At 37.6% G+C, this 21,793-nt stretch overlaps 1 protein-coding gene across 1 annotated transcript in view; it reads left to right on the top strand.

Moving 5' to 3' along the window:
• The first annotated feature begins 7,489 nt into the window (after nt 1-7,489).
• SAMTOR (S-adenosylmethionine sensor upstream of mTORC1) overlaps nt 7,490-21,793 on the top strand; it is a 90,421-nt gene continuing 76,117 nt past the window's right edge. Inside the window, exon 1 of the mRNA XM_060632913.3 lies at nt 7,490-7,769. Coding sequence (XP_060488896.1) covers nt 7,610-7,769 — 160 coding nt within the window. The 5' untranslated portion in view covers nt 7,490-7,609. The remainder of the gene's footprint in view (nt 7,770-21,793) is intronic.

The raw sequence follows: 21,793 nt of genomic DNA, 5'->3' as shown, positions 1-21,793 counted from the left end.
TACTAAATTTTGAAATCTCCAACTTTGTTCTGCATTTTTAAAATTGTTTTGGATCTTTTGGTTTCTTTGTATCGTCATATGAGCTTGAGAATCAGCTTGTCAATTTCTACCAACAGTATCTTGTTCCAATTTGACTGGGATTGCTTTGAGTCTTTAGGTTCAATGTGGGAAGAACTCACATCTTAACAATATTGAGTCTTCTGACCTGTGGCTGAGCACATTTTTAGTGAATAAAAGAAAACAGGTTGGAAGTTCAATTCTCAGTAATTTTCGAAAGCTTTAGATAAATTGGAAATACTGAATTTATTACAATTTTATGGTAATGCAGATGATATGATTTCACACAGAAAAAGTTCTAAAGACCCCACCAAAAAACTGCTACAACTAAACAATGAATGCAGTACATTTGAAGGATACAAAATCAACATACAGAAAAGCAGTTGTGTTTCCATACACTAACAACAAAACATTTGAAAAAGAGATAATCAATCCCATTCACAATAGCATCAAAACAATAAAATATTTAGGAGGAACTTTTACCAAGGAGGTGAAAGATCTGTACACTAAAAACTACAAGACTTTGATGAAAGAAACTGAAGAAGACACAAACAAATGGGAAGATATCCTGTGTTTTTGGATCAGAAGTATTAATATTGTTAAAATATCCATATTACCCAAAGACATCTAGAAATTCAATGTAATCTCTATTAAAATTCTAATGACACTTTTCACAGAAATAGAAAAAAAACAACAAGCCTAAATGTGAATAGACCCACAAAAGACCTGAAATAGCCAAAGCAATCCCGAAAAAAGAAGAACAAAACCAGAGACATCACACTTCCTATTTTCAAGCTATATTACAAAGTTTTAGTAATCAAAACAGTATGGTGCTGGCATAAAAATAGATACATATACCAATGGAACAGAATTGAGAGTCAGGTAATAAATTTCCACACATATAGTCAACTAATATTTGACAATGGAGCCAAGAAGAGTCAATAGAAAAGAAGAGTCTCTTCAATAAATGGTATGGGGAAAGCTGGATAAGCACGTGCTAAAGAATAAAATTGGACCCCTCACGAAAATAACTCAAAATGCAAAGACCTAAATTTAAGATCCCAAACCATAGAACTCCTGGAAGAAAATAGAAAGAAAAAGTTCCTTGACCTCGGTCTCAGCAGTGATGTCTGCTGAGTGCTTTTGATATGGCATCAAAAGCACAAGGAACAAAAGCAAACCACATCAAAACTAAGTTCTGCACAAGAAAAGAAAGCATCAACAAACTGAAAAACAACTGACGGAATGGGAGAAAATATTTGCAAATCATACATCTGCTGAGGGGTTAATATCCAAATACATAAGGAACTCCTAATTCAATAGCAAAACAAAACAAAAACAAAAACTAACATCCAATGAAAAAAAAAAAAAACACCAAAACTAACATGCAGTTAAGAAATGGGCAGAGGTGCGCCTGGGTGGCTCAGTCTGTTAAGCCTCCCACTCTTTATCTTGGCTCAGGTCATAATCTCACAGTTTGTGAGCTCGGGCTCTGTGCTGATTGCATGAAGCCTGCTTGAGATTCTGTTTCTCCTTCTCTCTGCCCCTCCCCTACTTGTCCCCCCACCACCCTCAAAATAAATAAACTCTAAGAAGACATGCAAATGGACAACAGATATATGAAAAGCTTCTTAACATCACTAATCATCAGAAAAATGAAAATCAAAACTATAATATTATTAAAGGATATTAGGTGGCTGCCAATTTCCAGAAAGACCAAAGGGGCACACTTGGAGACTATCCAGTCTAGATCAACACCTAAGTCAGACCCAGCGACTACTCTACCTGGTCCAACCCCACTGACTCTGTTTCTTGGCTTTCAGGGCAAATGTTGGACATTGAAAGATGGAATTTCAGTCGCTGTAATACCAAAAGACCCACACCTCCACAGTCGCCCTCAACAGACCAAAAGATTCCTTGTAGCTTCTGCTTCATTGTTTTGCACTTTTCTGAGTGCACTTTTCACTCCAGAGAATATAATTAGCAGAGTCTAAGTCTTTTATCTGAGCCTGCATATATACTGGGGGAAATCTCCCAGATGTAAACATGATGCTCAAAAGGAGCTGAGTAGTTTCTGTGTGGCAAGATACATCTCACAAAGTGTTCTCAAAAGTAAAGTGAGTCACAGAATTACAGTGGTTTGGGGGCTGAAAGGGATCTTTTAAATTGCTGGTGTTTTCCAAATTTTAGGCCAATACTCAAGAGTGGACCATAAAAATCAATGTAGTACGCTCCACATTTTTAAAAACTAAAATAGAATTGAAAATATCACCACGTATTATTGCACTTAGCAAATGAAGGTATTCATTCAATGAAGTGTTGTCTGGTGGAAATTTTACCCTGATATGTAAGTGTCTATATGTATATATTTATATGTATAGTATATGTTTAAGTATCCTGAGCCCCAATGTAAAATGTATTACTTAAAAAAATTATTTCTTATTGTGTGTCATGGTAAAAAAATAATTGAAAAACACTAGTCAAATCTAACATCACATTTTACATATGAAGAAGAAAAAATAAAGTTTAGAGAAATCAAGTGATTAATGTTCTGATGTTTAATGAAAAGTTGAAATCAGGATGTAGAAAAATCTCTTAGTCTTATGCTTCATTATAAGAACAACATCTATCACCTGGAAAAATACTTCTCATTTTCTATGTAGATATCTTCCTACATTAGTCCTGCTGTGAAAATTAAATGAATTTAATTAATTAGTATATCACAAAAATATTGTAAATTTTACCATTGCCTTTGGAGTTAGGCATTAATTAATGTTTTTCACTTGCTGTAGTTAATACTAGTTTTAACATGATTCTGCATATTGACTCTAGAAAGAGAGGGTAATCTGTATTATTTTAACGATTTTTACGTTGGCAGATATGTTAACAACGCAGTGGAGACATTGGACTAGTAGCTATAAACAAATTCTTTAAGAAAGTAATTCTATTTAAAATAAATTGAAGGAATTTTAAAGTTGTAATCCACCATACTGAATGAAATCTATCACTGAAAATATTTCTTTGCTTGCTAGTTCTACTATTATTTTAATTAATAGAAGTATTAATATTAAACTAACATTTATAAATGTACAATGGTATACATCAATAGTGCAAAGAGACTTGATGTATCTTTTTGATGTATCTTTTTGGAAGATAGAGATACACTCCAAGCTGGCCAAATCTTTGGCTCATGGCTATTTAGAAATAGAATTTTTATTTTTTATTTATATTTATAGTTGTATGTTTTTTTATTTTAGAGAGAGAAGGAATACAAGCGGGAGAAAGGGGCCGAGGGAGACAGAGAATCTTAAACAGCCTCCAGGCTGAGCATGGATGGACATTGGGCTCCATCCCACAACCTTTGGATCATGATCTGAGCTGAAATCAAGAGTCAGATGCTCAATGCACTGAACCACCCAGGCATCCCTAGAAATAGAATTTTTAGAAATTCAGTTAAAATGAAGACTGGAAAAATAAAACCTAATTGTTTTTAAGATTTGGTAACAAAGAAGGTCAAAGAGGAGTAAATAATAACAGGGTACAGAATAAAAATAAATGATCAATGCTTTAGGTAATTTAAAGACTCTCAATTTCTTCTGTGTAGTCTTCTCCCACTTACAGGAATATTCAGTAAATAATGAAAACTACACTATGTAAAATATACCCAGAATCTTTTATTCAGTAACTTGGGGCCGTCACCCAGATTTTGATATGGATTTTAAAATTTTACTTTTCATTACCAATTAATATTTTTTAAATTCTCACTGAAAATAGAATGTATTTTTACATGTTGACTCTTACTGCCTATAGGAATTTGTTTCCCTTATAAAGACTATAACTGCAAACAAACAAGACAGGTATTTTTCTTTCCAAAGACATTTTTCCTATACTGAGTGGTTCTTTGACATAGGAAGCTTACTATGATGCACCAAATGTGCATGGGGAAGAGTACAAAAGTTGGTCTGGTAAAGCAAAGAATGAGGATGAGAAATTTAGTTATTAGGGGTTTAGTGCAGTCATTAGAAATGCCTCTCCCTCCCAGACTGGTTCGTCCTGCTCAGTGAATACTGTTTTATTCCAATATCCCTTTTTCCAACAGCCATTTAAAATATTCATGAGAGGGGTGCCTGGGTGGTTCAGTCGGTTAAGCATCATACTCTTGATTTCTGCTCAGGTCAGTGCCTCAGGCCTTGCACTGAGTGTGGAGCCTGCTTGGGATTCTCTCTCCCTCTCTCTGCCCCTTTTCCCTCGCACATGTGCACGTTCTCTCTCAAAAATAAAAAAAAAAAAGCATTAAAAAAATGAGAGAATTAAAAAAATAAGGTATTTACAGTAAGTGAAATCCTGTCATCACATGGCAAAGGAGGTACTCATATTTTCCTGCACATAGGATATGTTTGTTGAGTATGGCACCAAACATACTTCCTGCAAAGAATCCCTTTACCAGCAATTAGGACAGATATTTTATTTACATGGAAAATCCCATTACCATCCTTCTGCTACCTTAACAGATAGAAAACTTTTTCCAATATTACTAATCACACCAGAGGAAAGTTTTAAGCTTCCTTTTACGTACTGTGGTTAGTCCTCTTAAGAAAAGTCAGTATTGGTCATATTGGCCTTAGCCCTATTTGAACTCATGAAAATTCAGAATAAAATCCAGCTTTCCAATTCCTATTTCTTGAGTTGCTTCTCAAGAAAGCATCAAACTGAGATGCCTGGGTGGCCCCGTTGGTTAAGCACTGGACTTCTGCTCAGGTCATGATCTCATGGTTCATGGGTTCAAGCCCCATGTCGGGCTCTGTGCTTGACAGCCCAGAGCCTGGAGCCTGCTTTGGATTCTATGTCTCCCTCTCTCTCTGCCCCTCCCCTACTCACACTCTGTCTCTGTCTCTCTCTCTCTCTCTCTCTCTTTCAAAAATAAATAAACATTTAAAAACAAAGCATGAAACCAAAAACAAACTTAAAATATGGAGCTCTTTAATTTGCTTAAAAAGTGACAAGTGAAGAGTCTTGAATAAGTTCCTTTACTTGCTCTTATATTAATATTTAATGTTAATATTATGCCAACCAGAATAGCTAGGTAAAAATAAAAAACAAACAAACAAACAAAAAAACAAAACAGCAGAAAAGTACCACGTTTCTTAAAAACAAAGACCTCTAAAAAATCTCATTAATGATTTTGTAAATTGTAATACTTATATTCGGTAAGGGTGGAGTGAAATAGACATACATACTGTTGGAGGTGACAATAAAGTGCTACTATCTTTCAGAAAAGGCGATTTGACAATATACATTAAAAACTTCAACATATTTGACCCTTTGATTCAAAAATTTGACTTTTAGAAATTTAGCCTAGTGAAATGTACAATTAAAGAAATGGACAAACATTTGTGTACCAGGGTGTTCATCACAGCATTATTAGGAACACAGAAAAACAACACAAACATACTATAGCTAGTAATTGGTTACTAAAGTGAGAGGCTATTCATATACTAAATTACCTTACATCTATCAAGAAATATCCCAATTTAAATAAAGATACACAAGCAAAGAAAAAAAATGTTAACAGTTGTTTTATCTCTCAGTGATGTGTTTCCAGGTGGCTTTTACTCTCCCCTCCCCCCCCCCCCAGCTTTTTTGAGATATAATTGACACATAATATTATGTAAGTATCAGGTGTACAAGATCTTGACTTCATATGTTTATAGGTTGCAAATGATTACCACTACCAAATCAACTACCATTTCCATCCCATTACATAGTGATCATTTCTTCTTTGTGAAGAGAACATTTACGATCTTTTCTCTTAGCAATTTTACTTTACTCCCTTCTGTGTTTTCCAATTATCCTTCAGTGTACATATTTACTTTTAAAAAGGACCTTAAAATTCATTTGCTACTAGTAGCAGGGAGGAGAGTTTTTTATTCCTTAAGGACAATTCAGAACAAATGAAATTTAATGCCCTCTTCACTATGGTTGTAACTTCTAAATATTTCCACCTCTTTTTGCCTCCTATATATGTTAAATTATGGAAAGAGCCAAAACAGTGTGTCATTTAAAGCTCCCTTTCTTCCCAAATGAAAACACTTCAGATAAGACCACCATATCCTCAAGTTATTAGGCATGTGTGTGTAATTTCAGAATTATAATTAGTTATTTTGAAGTTCATCTGTTTTTGATCTGCCTCTTCACTGTGCAGGTAGGGACACACCTTCCATCTTTATATTCCACCAATCTTCTCCGTTCATTTACCCCCTTCCTGTTCTTCCTATGTTCTGGAGAATGTGTACAATGCTTTGCTCTTCAGGGTCTTCGTTATTCAGAGGTGGCATATAAAAGTTACATAACGCAAGCTTTATTTGTATTCGTAAAATCACTGATCAAAAAGTTTTTGCAACAGTTTATGAGAAACATCATGTAACCAACAACTTCAGTTCAGGGGTACCCTACAGCCTAACACAATCCAATAAGAGCTCTCAGCCTGTTGAGCAGCAGCCTCAGTACCACCTCGAGAACGAATACAGTCTACCACTCCCTGGAGAGCAGCATTTCACCTTTCTGGGACAGAGATCAGCAACCACACTCCCTATGCAGGTATAGGTTGCCAACCCCACTTAGGCACACTCCCCACAGACTAACCCACCCACTTAAAGGACAGGAGAACACCCAAGCCGGTTTTAAAAGCACTCAGGTCTGATGCAAATTAAATCAGGGCAGGCTTCCTGTGACACCTGGGGTCCCCACATAAGTTCTTGAGGGCATGTGCTGTGGGTTCTCCATCTTTCTTTCCCTTTACCCTATTATCTTCTATTGATTTTCTTGGGCCTCTCCTTTCCTCGTTTTCTATTTCCTTCGCCCAGCTCTGGCACTAGAGGCATTAACTACTGCCGGCCCGTGAATTAAGTCACCACTTGGTAGACTTCTCGTGCCAATGAAAGCATCTCTGCTTGGGTCCCTCGAAGTGTAAAATTCCTGTGCGGTCGAGTCATCTCAAAAGCACTTCCCAGAGCCAAAGACAATCTACAAGCGACAAAGTACAGCAGGGGTTCAGGTAGAGGACCCTAACCGCTTCTCTCTAGAACGCAATTCACTTGTGATGAACAGCTGGAAGACGTGAGAAGGCTGGGCAGCGGAACGTAGCCCAAACTACAACTCAGACGCGCAAGCGCGTGGCTGAGAGCGCCTGCGCACAGAACCCGGCGAGGGGCGGGGAGCAGAGGGGGGCTTTTGGGCCCAGCGCTCCCACTGCCTCGGCTTCCCTTAGCCCACAAGCCCTGCCTCCTCCAGCTGCTTGCGGTCCCAAACAACCGGGTGCGCCGCCAGCGCTCTCCGTCAATTGGCCCTTGGCTTTTTCCGTTTCCGCCCAGCCCTCCACAGTCCACCAATCAGCTTGTGCGTTTGGGTAAGGGGCCACCTCCGAGGCCGACGCTTCGGTTCCTCTGCCTCCTCCGGCTGCTGCCTCCGCTGCTGCCTCCTCCTTCCCCACCTCCTCCGTCAGGCGGGCGTCTGCGGGGGCCCGAGGGGCGGCGGCGGCAGCGGCGGCAGCGACATGGAGCCGGAGGCCGGCGACCGAAGCAGTGCTGGCAGGCACAGGGCCGGGCCCCCGAGCACTCCGCCGCCCCGGGAGCAGGAGCGGAAGCTGGAGCAAGAGAAGCTCTCCGGGGTGGTGAAGAGCGTCCACCGGAGGCTTCGCAAGAAGTACCGGGAAGGTAAACAGCGAGCTTGAGCGAGGGGGGAGGGGAGGCCTCATCGCCCCCAGCCCCTTGTCACCTATCCCCTCCTCCAAGGGGCCACCATTACAACCTGAAGGAGCCGCACGTCAGCCCCTGCCAGTGCAGCTCTCCCAGGCCCGGACGCCCCCTTCTCGGTCGAGTCTTCAGTGGCGTCTGGCGCGCTCCTCCCGCCCCTTTTTCTTTTAGGGCCCTTCGGGAGAGTTCCAGGGCTGTGCAGGAACTGAATCCCCACCCCTTCCAATCCCTTGCCCCCAGTCGGGGTGCTGAGCTTGTTGTCATTACACACAGAGACGCGCACACCCCCAGGAGAGGTGGCCGCTAGGCACGAGAGAGGTGAAGGTAAAACACGAAGGCAGGTAAAATCTGTTTGTGAAGACAGATTGAAGGAAGCCTGAGTTGCCACTCGCACCCTCGCGCTTAACCAGCCCGTTCGATTTGCTGCCCTCAAAGACCCCTCTCCTGTGGGTTTAGCCAGGCGGTGAGGGAGCTTCCTCGCATCGGTTTCCAGGGCTGCGAAGTCAGCAGGCCTTTCTAGCTGACTGGACTTCGCCTTGTTGGAAGGGGGAGGGGCGCCATCCATCCCCTTCAACCCCCGCCCCCCGCTCCCGCCATTCTTCAAAAGCTTGATCTTAGTGTTTTTTTTCGGTGAGGTAGGAAGAGATCTGGGACAGGTTCTCAAAATACTATTTGGCTTTGAATAGTCTATGTAACCGCCAAGCCTCCTAAGGACACAGATGCCAGTGAAGCTGGCCATCGCTGGGGACCTAGCCCTATGGAAGATCTTAAGCAGAAGAAGCCTTTAATAGCTCTTGCTTCTTTCTGCCTGAGGGGTGTTTATAGTTGGAGTGTACGGTTAGCCTTGGTGTTTTTAAATACAGGCTTTTTTACAGAGCTGTTTTATAAGATCGGCATTGAAAATTCTGGTTTTTCACACGCTCAGGAGAAATTTCTTCTGAGTATCAAAATGAGGGATAAGCTACTTGCCCTCACTTTAGCTGAATTGCAAACTGGAAAACCTGCAGTCTTCTGGTGTTTTATACTTCTTTAAATTTAGGATTAGACGCAAAATTATGACAGCGAAGGAACTGGCATGTAACATCATGTTACTTTTGATTTACAAACACTTTTCAGTTACTCGAGAAGATTAAAAAGTGTATTTTGTACCTTTGGATGTAGTTAATGTGTTTCATTTTTCAAACTTTAAGTTCAAAGTTTTCCTCCCTTGGCAACTCAAGCCTAGCTTTTAAAATAACTGCTTGAATAGTCATCCTCAAAGATGGCCTATAGTTATTGTTCAGTAGCTAGCAATAGAAAGAGATTTATCAGACATAGTTAAGACGTTGAAATTTGTTTTTTAAAAGAATGTTTTAACCCCCAACCCACAATTTATTCAATAAAATGTGTAGTTGTCATGGCAACCATTGCATCATTCTTGATTTTCAGAGAATGCACTTACATAATGGCATTCACTGTAGATTGGAAAAATCCACTGGAAAAATGAAATAAGTGGACACACTTTTATCATGCTATTTTGTATGACTTTAAGCAAATACGTCTTTTTAAAGAAAAAATGACTATCATATAATTGTTTCCATATTTACCTTTTTATAATATTCATTTATTCATAAATGAATAGGTTTCACTTAAATCAATACACTACTAGTTTGTCATCATGTCTTTAAGTGCTGTTTATACTTGATTAGTTCCCACATGTTTAAACATGTCTTTAAACATGAATATTAACCAAGGGAATATTTGTTCATAATGAGAATTGGTAGTTGGAAGTTACCAGAGCTAGAATAGATACATGTAGTTCATAAATGAATGATCTAGTGTGCTTCTGGGCAGGTGAAGCCCTGATGGGCTGTAGATATTTGAGTGATACTGTTCTTTTAGCATTTTAATGCCCTGAATTCCATCAGTGATCCAGAATTCTCTAGGCTTTATTCCATTGATACACAAAGGCCCATCAGTGAACTAGCAAAGTAAAAGATCCTAACAAGCATGCCCTTTCTTCTTTAATTTCTGACATGTAGGTCAAATCTTAGTTGTGATTGAACAAAAATCTGTGAAAACGCCATCTGTGGGAAAGTCTAATTATGCACATAATCCCAAGGAAATAATTTTTAGTGTTTGCCTTTGAGGTTTTAGTATTGTTACAACACTGGTGGTCCACAGTCTGTAAACATATTTTGCAAGTTCATCTGCAAGTCACCTGTGGTAATGAAATAATAAATAGTGCTTAGGTGCTAGGTTAGGTTACAAAGGTTTATTTAATCAGTAACTGTAATACCAATAGCTATGGAAACTATACTCCTTTTATAACAATATTCCTATCAGAAAATGGAGTGATAATTCCAGCTTAGAATATTGGAATGTTAGACTAGAAGAAACCTTAGCATTTATCATGGATTCCCAAATATGACTGATCAGTAGATTCATCGGGGGTGCCTTTTGGAAAATTCCTGTCTTCATCTTGGATATATAGTTTCACAGTCCTTATCACTGAGGCCTGGAAATTTGTCAGCCAGATTTTGAAGTGGTGATTTAAACTAGTTCCTTCCTTTTACACTTGAGTGTGCCAAATCCCAAAAATATTAAAACAACTTGCTTGAAGTTTGGATAGTTCATCATTAGTACTGTACATATTTTATAGGAATAATAGTTTTTTCTTCCCAGTTGCACACCTAATGGTGACCCCAGATGTTGGTGGAATGGGAGAGAAAATGGAAAGCAGGAAGTAGCCCTAGAATTTGTGTTAGGTAAAAAAGGTGTAAATTGATGATAATGGAGTAATCCATGGGATGGGTATGATTAGCTGAGTTGGAACTACATGATGTATGGGGCTTTAGGGGGAGAGATGTCAGGGAAGAAAATAAGTGGGGGTAGAATGAAGAAGGAGGCAAAACATTCACAGTAAGGACAGGAGTGAGCACTGGATAACAAGCGTAGGGTTGGATAATGTAGTTTTCACTTCCCTTATATCTGATACTCCAATTGAAAATGAAGCAGGAATAACAATGAAAGTAAGATTTTCCTGCTGTGGTAGAAAAAGATTTCTCTCCATCCTTCCCAATCCATTTATCTACCTGATGCTTGTTGATGGGGATGAGCAGGCTTGGGGTTTGAGGGGGTAGTGGATAAAATGATAAAGACTAGCAGGTGGATTTAGTGTACTCTTTCTTTTACCGCTTTTCCCTCTCTACTCCATTTACTGCTTGTCCTTGGTCACCACTTAGAGATCCTTTGCAGTTTTTTACACATTGAGAATTGGAGATAATTGGCAGTGTTCTAGGCCATGTTGATGTCTTAAGTAGTTACCAAGAGGAAATGTTAGGGAAATGTCCAGTAGTGGTGATGAGAAAGGGTGTTTCTGGTCTCCTCAGCCTTATAGATAGGGACAGTCTTTTAGACTGAGTTTATATAAATGGAAACATGCTTGCAGATATAGGTGTTTTCTGTCTTTGCTGTACAGAATTTTAAAAATTGACATCCATGTAAACTAGAAATATTTTAAATGTATCATAACAGTTGTGGACAGCTTCTTAATGAGAAACAACTAGTTTTGCTTTCCAAACAGGGAGTTCATTGTTTAATCAGATGTGCCTGGTGAGTACATATCTAATTGAGAAGTGAAGTAGAGGCATGTATATTTTCAGTTGTCTTTGTATTTTTTTTTTTCCATAATCCTATTCTTACGATGATTATTACTATGCTTGGCATCTTTTTCAAAACTTAAGGTATTTTTGTAAACATTCTGAGAGAATGCAGTTGTTAGAAATAAAAGTGTCATTTCTGTTCCATTTAGTTTTGATTTTTTAACCCATCTGTGAATGCTTTTAGCAAATTTCATCAATTTATTCACTCTCTGAATTTACTTATTCTTTATGCCAAAACAAGTTAAATAGTTAATTACATAAACCCTATGAAGCTTACAAGTCAATCAGAGAAAAGTAAAAATACATATTAACCTGTTAACAGTGGTATTCTCAAGGTCACGGGGTTATGGATGATCTTTATTATAGTTTCCTATATTAAAAAAAGATCAGTGTTATAGTAGCAATGATGATCTTATAAAACTAGTTAAAACAAGACAGATTCTTACTGACACTGAAACAGAAAAGAACACAGATAAGGTTCTGTAGACTAAGTCCAGAAAAAATTTTGTTTCAAAGATCGATGGGGCGCCTGCGTGGTCAGTCGGTTAAGCGTCCGACTTCGGCTCAGGTCATGATCTCGCGGTCCGTGAGTTCGAGCCCTGCGTCGGGCTCTGGGCTGAGGGCTCAGAGCCTGGAGCCTGCTTCAAATTCTGTGTCTCCCTCTCTCTCTGCCCCTCCCCCGTTCATGCTCTGTCTCTCTCTGTCTCAAAAATAAATAAACGTTATTAACAAAGATTAACAGTTGTGAGCAGCATATTAAGAGTGAACAGCTAAATTGTCTAAATTACATGTTTAATTCTTATTGATTACTCAAATTCTTCATAGTTGGAGACAAAGGGTGAGCTAGAATAACAGTTTCAATAGGCTGAAAAGTACATTGTGATTGTTATTCTTTAGCAAACCCCTCAAACGAGAGAATTGGCACGGAGGAAAAAACCTTTGAATTAGAAATAATTTTAAACTAACACTAAAAGGTCTAAAAATGAAAGAATGAATGTAATGTTAGTGTTTTTCCTGAAACAAAGTTTTGAAATTGTTTTTAAAATTGGGATAATAGACTTTTTAATTGAAATTTCCTAATTTTTTTTCTTCTATGAACTTCAACATTTTTTTAAAATACTGACCAACTCCTTAACCCCCAGAAACTTTGAACAGGTTTTCTTTGTTTTACTTTTTTTAAGTGACGTTTTACTCTATTTTCTTTACATTTTTTTTCAGTCTCTCATTCTGATATAGAGTTAGAAAGTGCTGCTTTGTGATAGAATCTTTGTTCAGTCAGCAAAATAAGGTGAACACTGTCCACAGAAGGGCTTGTTAACTTTGTCCTAGGAGAGTTTGAACTGCCATTCTAGCAGGGAGAAAAAAATGAAAAGAGTTTAATGAGTGGTAACACTAAAAGATTAAGAGAATATTGACTGATAAACAGCTCACTGAGATGCACATAGTAGATTAGCTATTTAGTTTTGTTATTTTTATTCATCTTTGTAGTAAGGTATGTTTTTAGGGGTTTTGTTTTTGTTTTTGTTTTTTACATTTCAAAAGGTACAGTAAAAATTAAGTAGATCCTTTTGGTTGGTGTAGATCCTTTTGATTGTTTTGTGGAAAAAAACTACAATAACATATGCAGTGGATCTTAGCCTTGGTTCTGCATTGGTATCATCTGTGGAACTTCGTGGAACATAGGCATCTGTATTATTTAAAAGCTCCATAGGTGGGGCGCCTGGGTGGCTCAGTCGGTTAAGCAGCTGACTTCGGCTCAGGTCACCATCTCGCGGTTCGTGAGTTCCAGCCCCGCGTCGGGCTCTGTGCTGACAGCTCAGAGCCTGGAGCCTGTTTCAGATTCTGTGTCTCCCTCTCTCTCTGACCCTTCCCCGTTCATGCTCTGTCTCTCTCTGTCTCAAAAATAAATAAACGTTAAAAAAAAAAAAAAAAAAAAGCTCCATAGGTTATATCATGGACAGAGCAGTGAAGGAATGCCGATCTAAAGTATAAAGTACTATAGATTAGAGTAGGAAGGAATCTGGAAGAAAGGACTTCACCTAGGAGACTCTTAAACTAATCTGATTTAGAGTTACTAATAGCATAAATAACAACAGTAATCATGAAAACAGAAAGTTATATCAAAGACTTTTTGAAGGTCTGAGTGAGCAGTTTTAGTGAAAGTAAAAGGGAAGAGTCAGAGATGATGTCAAGGTTTGTTGTCTGGGAAAATATAAGTACCCATTTTCATTTAAAAAAAAATTTTTTTTTTTAACGTTTATTTATTTCCGAGACACAGAGAGATAGAGCATGAGAGGGGGAGGGGCAGAGAGAGAGAGATGACACAGAATGTGAAACAGGCTCCGGCCTCCGAGCTCTGAGCTCTGAGCTGTCAGCACAGAGCCTGATGCGGGGCTCAAACCCACAAATCGTGAGATCATGACCTGAGCCGAAGTCGGTCGCTCAACCGACTGAGCCACCCAGGCGCCCCTTCATCCATTTTAGAAATGTATGTATGTTGGGATAGGGGCAGAGAGAACAGAGTAGACAGGCAAGTTGAGAGAGATGGTGTAAGGGTTTAGTTTGGAATATATCCTTTGCAAGTGTAGGATTGGAAGCCCTCTGTGGAAATTGAAGTTTGAGGGCAGATGAACTGCCCAGCAGAGTGATGATAATTTATAAATGAGGACAGATCTTAAAAAACAACCAGGTGTGTCCAATTTTATGTAAGTAAATGCTCCTCTTTCTGCCTTAAGCTCCAATACCACAGTTGTGCTTGCCTTTATTGTATTTGTCACTTATCAGTTCACTAACCTGTCTTTCCATTAAACTTCGTTCTTTGAGCAGGACTCTGCCTTTTGTCTTTGCGTCCCAAGCACCCTGCCTTATAAATTTAAGACACACTCAAAAAGAAAGAAGCTAATATAGGTATTTCCAGATAGTTGAGTTCAATCTTTTATATTCATTCATATTTTTAAATTGTAAATTTTGGGTACAATTTTTTGTAATGAATTTATTGTCTTCTTATATTAAGTAGTTAGATTAATTTTACCCTTTTAGGGGTTCCTGCGTGGCGCAGTCAGTTAAGTGTCAAGGCTCAGGTCATGATCTCACAGTTTGAGCCCTGCATCAGGCTCTACACTGGCAGTGCAGAGCCTGCTTGAGATTCTCTGTCCTCTCTCTGCCCCTTCCTCGTTCATGTGCGTACTCACTTCCTCTCAATAGAAATGAGATTTTTTTAAAAAAATTGTTCAGACTATCATTATGAACATCTTATTTTGCTATAAGTCAAACTGGAAATAGCAGAGAATATAGATATTGTAAAGGGCCTTGCCCTTAACATTTGTTAAGTATTTGTTGCATCAACTTGCCTTATTTTACTATATGCTGTGAATTCTTTTCCTCTTCTTATTTGCTACTCCCCTTTCCCTACCCACTGATTCTCACATACCAGTGTTAACTAGAGATTAAAAAAAAAAGTTTTGCCCACAGAAATATGAGAACTAATAAGGATATTTTAATGTGTGTCTGTTTGTGTTAGTATTAGAAGATGATAATAATTTTGTGTATTAGTGTATATTTACTTATATACTCTAACTTCATAGTTAAAAATTTTGCAACCCCAGTACCAATCTCATAAATTCTGGGGGTGAAATTTGTACAAGTGGCAAAATCCAAACATCTGAGAACCACTGATAGACAGTACTAATTTATTGTGCTTTAAGTGTAGGTATATTGATGCCTATTGCAAGGGTTATTTTAGAATAGATGGCTAATCACCATACCTTTAAAGGGGCATCTGAGTACACCCTGTTCTCATTTATACATAAATTCCTCTAATTAATACAGAAATTCCTAGTCTCATTTATACAGAAATTAGTTCTCAGAAGGTTTTTCGTAAGTCCTTTGTTTACACTAAATAAGTAAACTCTGTAGTTGTACCCATACCAGTAAAGTTTTTTTACAAGGAAATAGTAGATGTTGATTCCATTGATTCTGACTCTTCTTAATTCTTTTCATCTCGTGTGTGGGGATGTATTGAAAGAGTTTTACATTTTGAATTAACTACTTTTATCATAAATATGTTTATAAAAAGAGAGTGCCCCAAACACAGGATACACTGTTGGCTAAATTGTATTTTTAGGTACTGAGTTTTATCCATGCAATATTTTGTTTTTTAATGAAATTTGACTCTTCAGGTTGCCCCAAGCCTTGCTGACCTGTATATTATTTCACCGGACATTTGAGTTTACAGTCTTGCACAGACCTGTGGTTTTGAGCCATCGCTGTACAGTGACTTTGCTTGGGGAGCATTAAAATACATGACCAGTTCCCACTCCAGGTCATTTAAATGAAACTTCTGGTTGATTCCAGTGTGCAGCCAGAGTTGAAACCACTGCCAGAAATCTAACAATGCGGTTGTAGAGACTAAGTAACTGCATTTGACTGAGAGAAGACCATTTGTGGCAAGTAGAGTCAGTGTACTTTGCTCTGGTGTCAAAGCTTTGTTCATATCTGTGAAAGTTCATAAATCAAAAATTTGTAAAGAGAGGCAAGGCGGTATGGTGGTTATAAGCATGGCCTTTGGCACTTGACTGCTAGGTTTGATGTATACCCTTGAGAAGTTTACTTAATCTCTCTGTACCTCAGTTTCCTTATCTGGTAAAGTAAAATATCTTCCTCAATGGGTTGGTATTAGAATTAAATGAGTTAATATTTGTAAAGTACTTAAAACAGTCTGTGCAACATAGGAAGCATTAAATTTGTTAAATACATCATTTAAGAAATACTAGAGGTGTATCATTAGCTACACTGCCTGGGTGCATTTAACAGCCATAACATTGAAGATTGGCTGGTTCCTGGAATTTCTACCTAGATTGCTCTGTAGTCTCTTGTTCAGTCAGAATGGCTGTAAAAACAAAGGTTTTTTTGGGCCCCCCTTGCTTCTTATATTTCTATTTTTATGTGAAAATAAAAAAATAAAAAAATAAAAATCATTTCCCTTAACAGAGAAATGACTAGTCATAGCATATTGGGTGTAAGATGCAGGTTTTCAGGTGGTTCCTGTGTTTGAATCTCAAGAACTGCTTCAACACCACACACTGTGGATGTTTTGTTCCACTTTGGGTGTGTCAGTATATCAGGTGCTCAAGAATGCTGAGAAGCTCCTTTAACTCTATTTGTGAAACAGTCTGGTCCTAAACACTTTGTTAGCCTTAGAATGGCTGTTGGACTTGTTTCCATTTGGTCATGACTTTATCTGTTTACCTCATGTTAGAGGAAATGATCTTGAAAGGTTCTTCGAACATGAATTTGGTAATCTGATCATTTATAGGTAATGTGTCTTACTGCCCATATTTGGTAATATACCTAAGTAAAAATCAAATAAATTTTTAGTTCTGAATTTCTAAAAGTTCAAGATTAGTTTTGATACTCAAAGTAAATTGGTTTTGATTTTTTTAAAGAATTTGATGGCCCTCAGGTTTAATAAAATGCATTTTTTTTTTAATTTTGTAACTTTTACTGTGTTCATGGCACATAATTTTTTTAGATGAAACTTACTGAGGTACAATTTATGCACAATAAACTGCACACATTTGAAGTGTGTAATTCAGTGGATTTTGACAGATGTGTACACCTATGAAACATTACTGTAATCAACATTTAGGATGTTTTTGTTGTCTCCCAAATTTCCTCATGCTTCTTTATAGTCACATCTCTCTCTCTCTCTCTCTTCCTCTCTCTCTCTTCCTCTCTCTCTCTCTTCCTCTCTCTCTCTCTCTTCCTCTCTCTCTCTCTCTTCCTCTCTCTCTCTCTCTTCCTCTCTCTCTTCCTCTCTCTCTCTTCCTCTCTCTCTCTCTCTCTCTTCCAGGTCCACTGATCTTTTCTCATTGTAAATTTGTCTGCTTTTTTTTTGTAGAGTTTTATGTACATGGAATCATGTGATGTCTTCTCTTTTGTATGCCATGTGAGAACCACAATAATGCAATGTGAATCTTTGGTATCATGGCTCACAAGGGTGAACCACTAAGAATAATGACAAGCTATTCTTGTTTTAAATTGGCCTCAGATTTATACCTAACTAAAGTTCTTCTGTGCTTCTTATCTTTTTAAAGTGAAATTAGGAGTTATTGAGAAAATAATATTATTTCTAACATAGTTGTAAATATCAGATGGTTGTGGCATGTAAAAATGCATTCACTTTAGCACCATCTAGTCATTTTTTTTTCACATAAAAATAACTCATCTATTTAGTGTTGTTACCAGTAATTTCTCCTTAAGTTTAGGGCTTTGCCTTTTTTTAAAAAATGTTTTAATGCTTATTTATTTTTGAGAGAGAGAGAGAGAGAGAGTGAGCAGAAGAGGAACAGAGAGAGAGGGAGACACAGAATTCGAAGCAGGCTCCAGGCTTTGAGCTGTCAGCACAGAGCCCGATGCGGGGCTCTAACCCACGAACTGTATGATCATGACCTGAGCTGAAGTCAGATGCTCAACCAACTGAGCCACCCAGGAACTTTTCCTAAAAAAGCTAGGACTTTTCCTAAAAGATAGATGGACTGTTATCAAAGAATTTAATGGAGTTGACTGCACTTCAAGCTGCAATTTTGCTTTAGACAATAGTGTAAAAAATATATATATAAATAAATCATGTGTGTATGTATATATACATATATATGTATGTATACATATATACACACACATACACGTAGATCTGTATCTGCTTAAAACAGTGGTTAAAATTTCTGGAAAATTGACTTTGAATCTATTGTTTTTCTAAGCCTCTTATAACTCTTATTTTTGAGAACGCTCTTTTGAAGTATTCAAATTGTACTTCTTTTTCATCACTACTATCTGTTGACAGTTGTCAACTGTAGTTTGAATTTTACTCTGTGCATAATTTAATTTGTAATTTTGGGGTTTCCTGTATCTTTTGAGCATGGTGAAAATTCAAACATTTTCTCTCCCATTAATGGGGCACCATGACTAACCTTGATAGTTTATAAAAGTTCTAAATCAAAATGTCTTTTGAACTAATGAATTAATGTGCTATTAATTTTTTTCCTATTTAGTTGTTACTGGCTTCTCATAGGAAGTAGTAGCTTGTATTTTTCTTTAGTTGTGACATATAATGTTTGTGGAGGTGAATTTAGTCAATAATTAGGATATTGTCTTGATATTAGAACCAGTCTTCAAAATAACTTGGCTCACTGATTTCTATTATTGAACTTGGTTTGGCAACCTAAGTTGGCATCACTTGTGTTTTAAATTATTAATTAGTTTTTTTAAGTTTATTTATTTATTTTTGAGAGAACACACACACACACACACACACACACGTCCAAGTCGGGGAAGGGCAGAGAGAGGGAGGATCTGAAGCAGGCTATGGGCTGTCAGCACAAAGTGGGATGCAGGCTCCAACTCAAGGAAACTGTGAGATCATGACTGAGCCCAAATCTGACGCTTAACTGACTGAGCCACCCAGGCACCCTTTTTAGTTAGTTTTTTAAAATTAATGTTTAAAAATTTTAAATATAAGGAGAATATAATAAATGGAAGTCATGTTAATATGAACTTTGTTCTAGAATCTTGTAAGACAAATTGATGACTTTATCTTTTAGACAAAGCAGAGTTTTAAGTTGATCTTTAAAACTATGTATTTGAACAAATGATTACTGATTTGTTCTCTAAATTTATTATTTTAGTTTGACCATAAAATGTTCATTAACTATTAATTTCAAGTTAAACTGGAGTACATATATATTTTTAATTGTGCTTTCTAAAAGTAATTTTTGATTTCTCTGTATTCGGGCAAAATGAAATGTGTATGTTTATTGTAGATTTACCTCTCCTTCACTCCCTTCCCTTTTTTTAAAGATACATTCACATTTTCGTAGGATGTCTGTAACAAGTAGGCAAAAAAATAGATATTAATCACAGTGATTTTGAGTCATCACAAATGCCAATATCATTGTAAAATCATTATAAGATTAATTATTAGGGGTGCCTGGGTGGCTCGGTAGGTTGAGGGCTGGACTTTCGGGATTGGCTCAGGTCATGATCTCGTGGTTTCATGAGTTCGAGCACTGTGTTGGGGTCTTTGCTGACAGTGTGGAATCTGGGATTCTCTCTCTTCCTTTCTCTCTCTGCCCCTCCCCTGCTCACGTTGTCCCTGTCTCTCTCAAAAATAAATAAATAAACTTAAAATGAAGACACATTGTTGGGATGAGCGCTGGGTGTTGTATGTAAGCCAATTTGACAATAAATTATATTAAAAAACAAAAAATTTAAAAAAGACTATTCATTGAGAGCTCTGATTGAGCTTAAATATTTAAGCATTTCTGGTTCTGTTGACTATGTCTTTGATGTAGACCTCAGGAAGTTCGTAGTTCCTGATTTGCCTTTTGGTAATGAAAAAATATTTTTCTTTTAAATAAGATAGTCTTTTAAATATTGGTTGACTTAATAACTAAATGATAACCAAAAATTCTTAGAATCAAGTTTTAACGTATTTTTTATGTATGCAATTTGACCAAGTTAGCAGAAGAATTCTGAATATGTTTACTGGGCACTGGTCACCCTTAATTGGTTTTGGCTTTTAGGATCCAAATCATAAATTGTTTTGAAAATATTTTGCTTAAAGGAAAAATACCATTATTTTAATATTCTAAAAACAAAGAATGGGCTATTATGAAAAAAAAAGAACTAAATTTACCCCTTCTATTTTTGTTTGATGACTTTATTTAAACAATACTTTAATAAGCTTTCAAGGGTATTCTAGAAAGTAGAATTTTCTCATAACTGGAGGCTATGTTTTTGTTCAACTTTGCAACCACCATTTAACATAGTGTATTCCTAATAGACAGGGTTTTATACATTCTTGTTGAATAAATACATGATTTAAAAGTTCTGGGTCCAGGATACCTTACATAGGATATGGGGAACATAGCACATTCTTATCTTAGAGCATCTTGTTACATATCTTCTTTCCTTTCTTTGCCTGTGCTAGCTCATTAGCTTTGTTATTCTGGGTAGCATTTGAAATAGGTTTGGTTTTGTTTTGTTTTGTTTTCCAGCAAATCCAATGAAAGAATGAAGAATATAGAATATATACAATTGTGTTGTTTAATCTCAGTTATATATACGTGTACTACTACACTTTACTAAACACATCTGTTTGAGTATCAGCATACTTGGGGAGAGTTTAGAGATTTAAATGTTAATGAAGACATCAAGTTGAAAGTGTTCTGCAGACAGTTTGAGTTCAATAGGCTTGCAGACAAAATTTGAATCCTTCCTCTAAACTTCATTGGAGCAGATAGTAAGGTTTAAAATTCTACAAGAAATTGATAATATTGGAACAAAATTTTGTTAAATGTGCAAAACTACAGGTCTTCTTAAAAGCTGAAGGGCAGTAGGTTTCTGTATATAAACAGTTATCTTTGCATCTCATAGCTAATAAAATAATTGTAAAGTAAATTGAATTTCACAGTGTACAGTGACATAGATTTGTAGTAGATGCCTTTGGTGTCCCATATACCTTACCTTGGTCTTCAGCTGTGGTGGGCAAACCCTGTGAGCTCAGAGGAACCCAGCCCTTACAAAGTCCCACTTTAAATGAGTGCTGCTTTCTTTTCTGCTCTGCACCTTTCTCCAACACTGCTGGAACCCACTAAGGATATCCCCTTATTCAGTGCCTAAATGAAAACTAAAAGTGCAGGTTCTTAACAACTCTCAGTTAATTGGGGATTGTAGCTGATGCATAAAACATCCTTGCCTCCTGTCTTTTAGGTGCCCAATTCCAGAGGCTTTCTGTATGCTTCTCTTATCCCTAGGAGCAAACTCAATAATGCCCTCTGTATTACCACTTTTTCCTTCCTAGGTTCATTCTCCCTATTCCCTCCACTCCTGTTTCCTAGGATTCTCTCCCAAATAAACTGCTTTCCCAAAAACCCAGGTCTTTTCCCTACATTGTATCTTCTGTAGAATCTAAACTGAAAAGTTGTACAGAAAGGAAATCTGGGGGCACCTGGGTGGCTCGTTGAGCGTCCGATTTTGGCTTGGGTCGTGATTTCGCGGTTTGCAGTTTGTGAGTCCGAGCCCTGCGACGGGCTCTGTGCTGACAGCTCAGAGCCTGGACCCTGTCTTGGGATTCTGTGTCTCCCTCTCTCTCTCTCTGCCCCTCCCCTGCTTGCGCTATCTCTCTCACTTTTTCTCAAAAATAAATTAAAAAATTTTTTTAATTTAAATTAAAAGGTATCATTAAATGGGGTGTCTGGGCGGCTCAGTCGGTTAAGCGTCCGACTTGGGCTCAGGTCATGATCTCACAGTTCATGGGTTTGAGCCCCGTGTCAGGCTCTGTGC

Source organism: Panthera onca, chromosome A2 (assembly GCF_046562875.1).
Source record: "Panthera onca isolate mPanOnc1 chromosome A2, mPanOnc1 haplotype 2, whole genome shotgun sequence".
NCBI classification, from domain to species: Eukaryota; Metazoa; Chordata; class Mammalia; order Carnivora; family Felidae; genus Panthera; species Panthera onca.
This window is presented reverse-complemented; position numbering and strand designations above follow the sequence as displayed.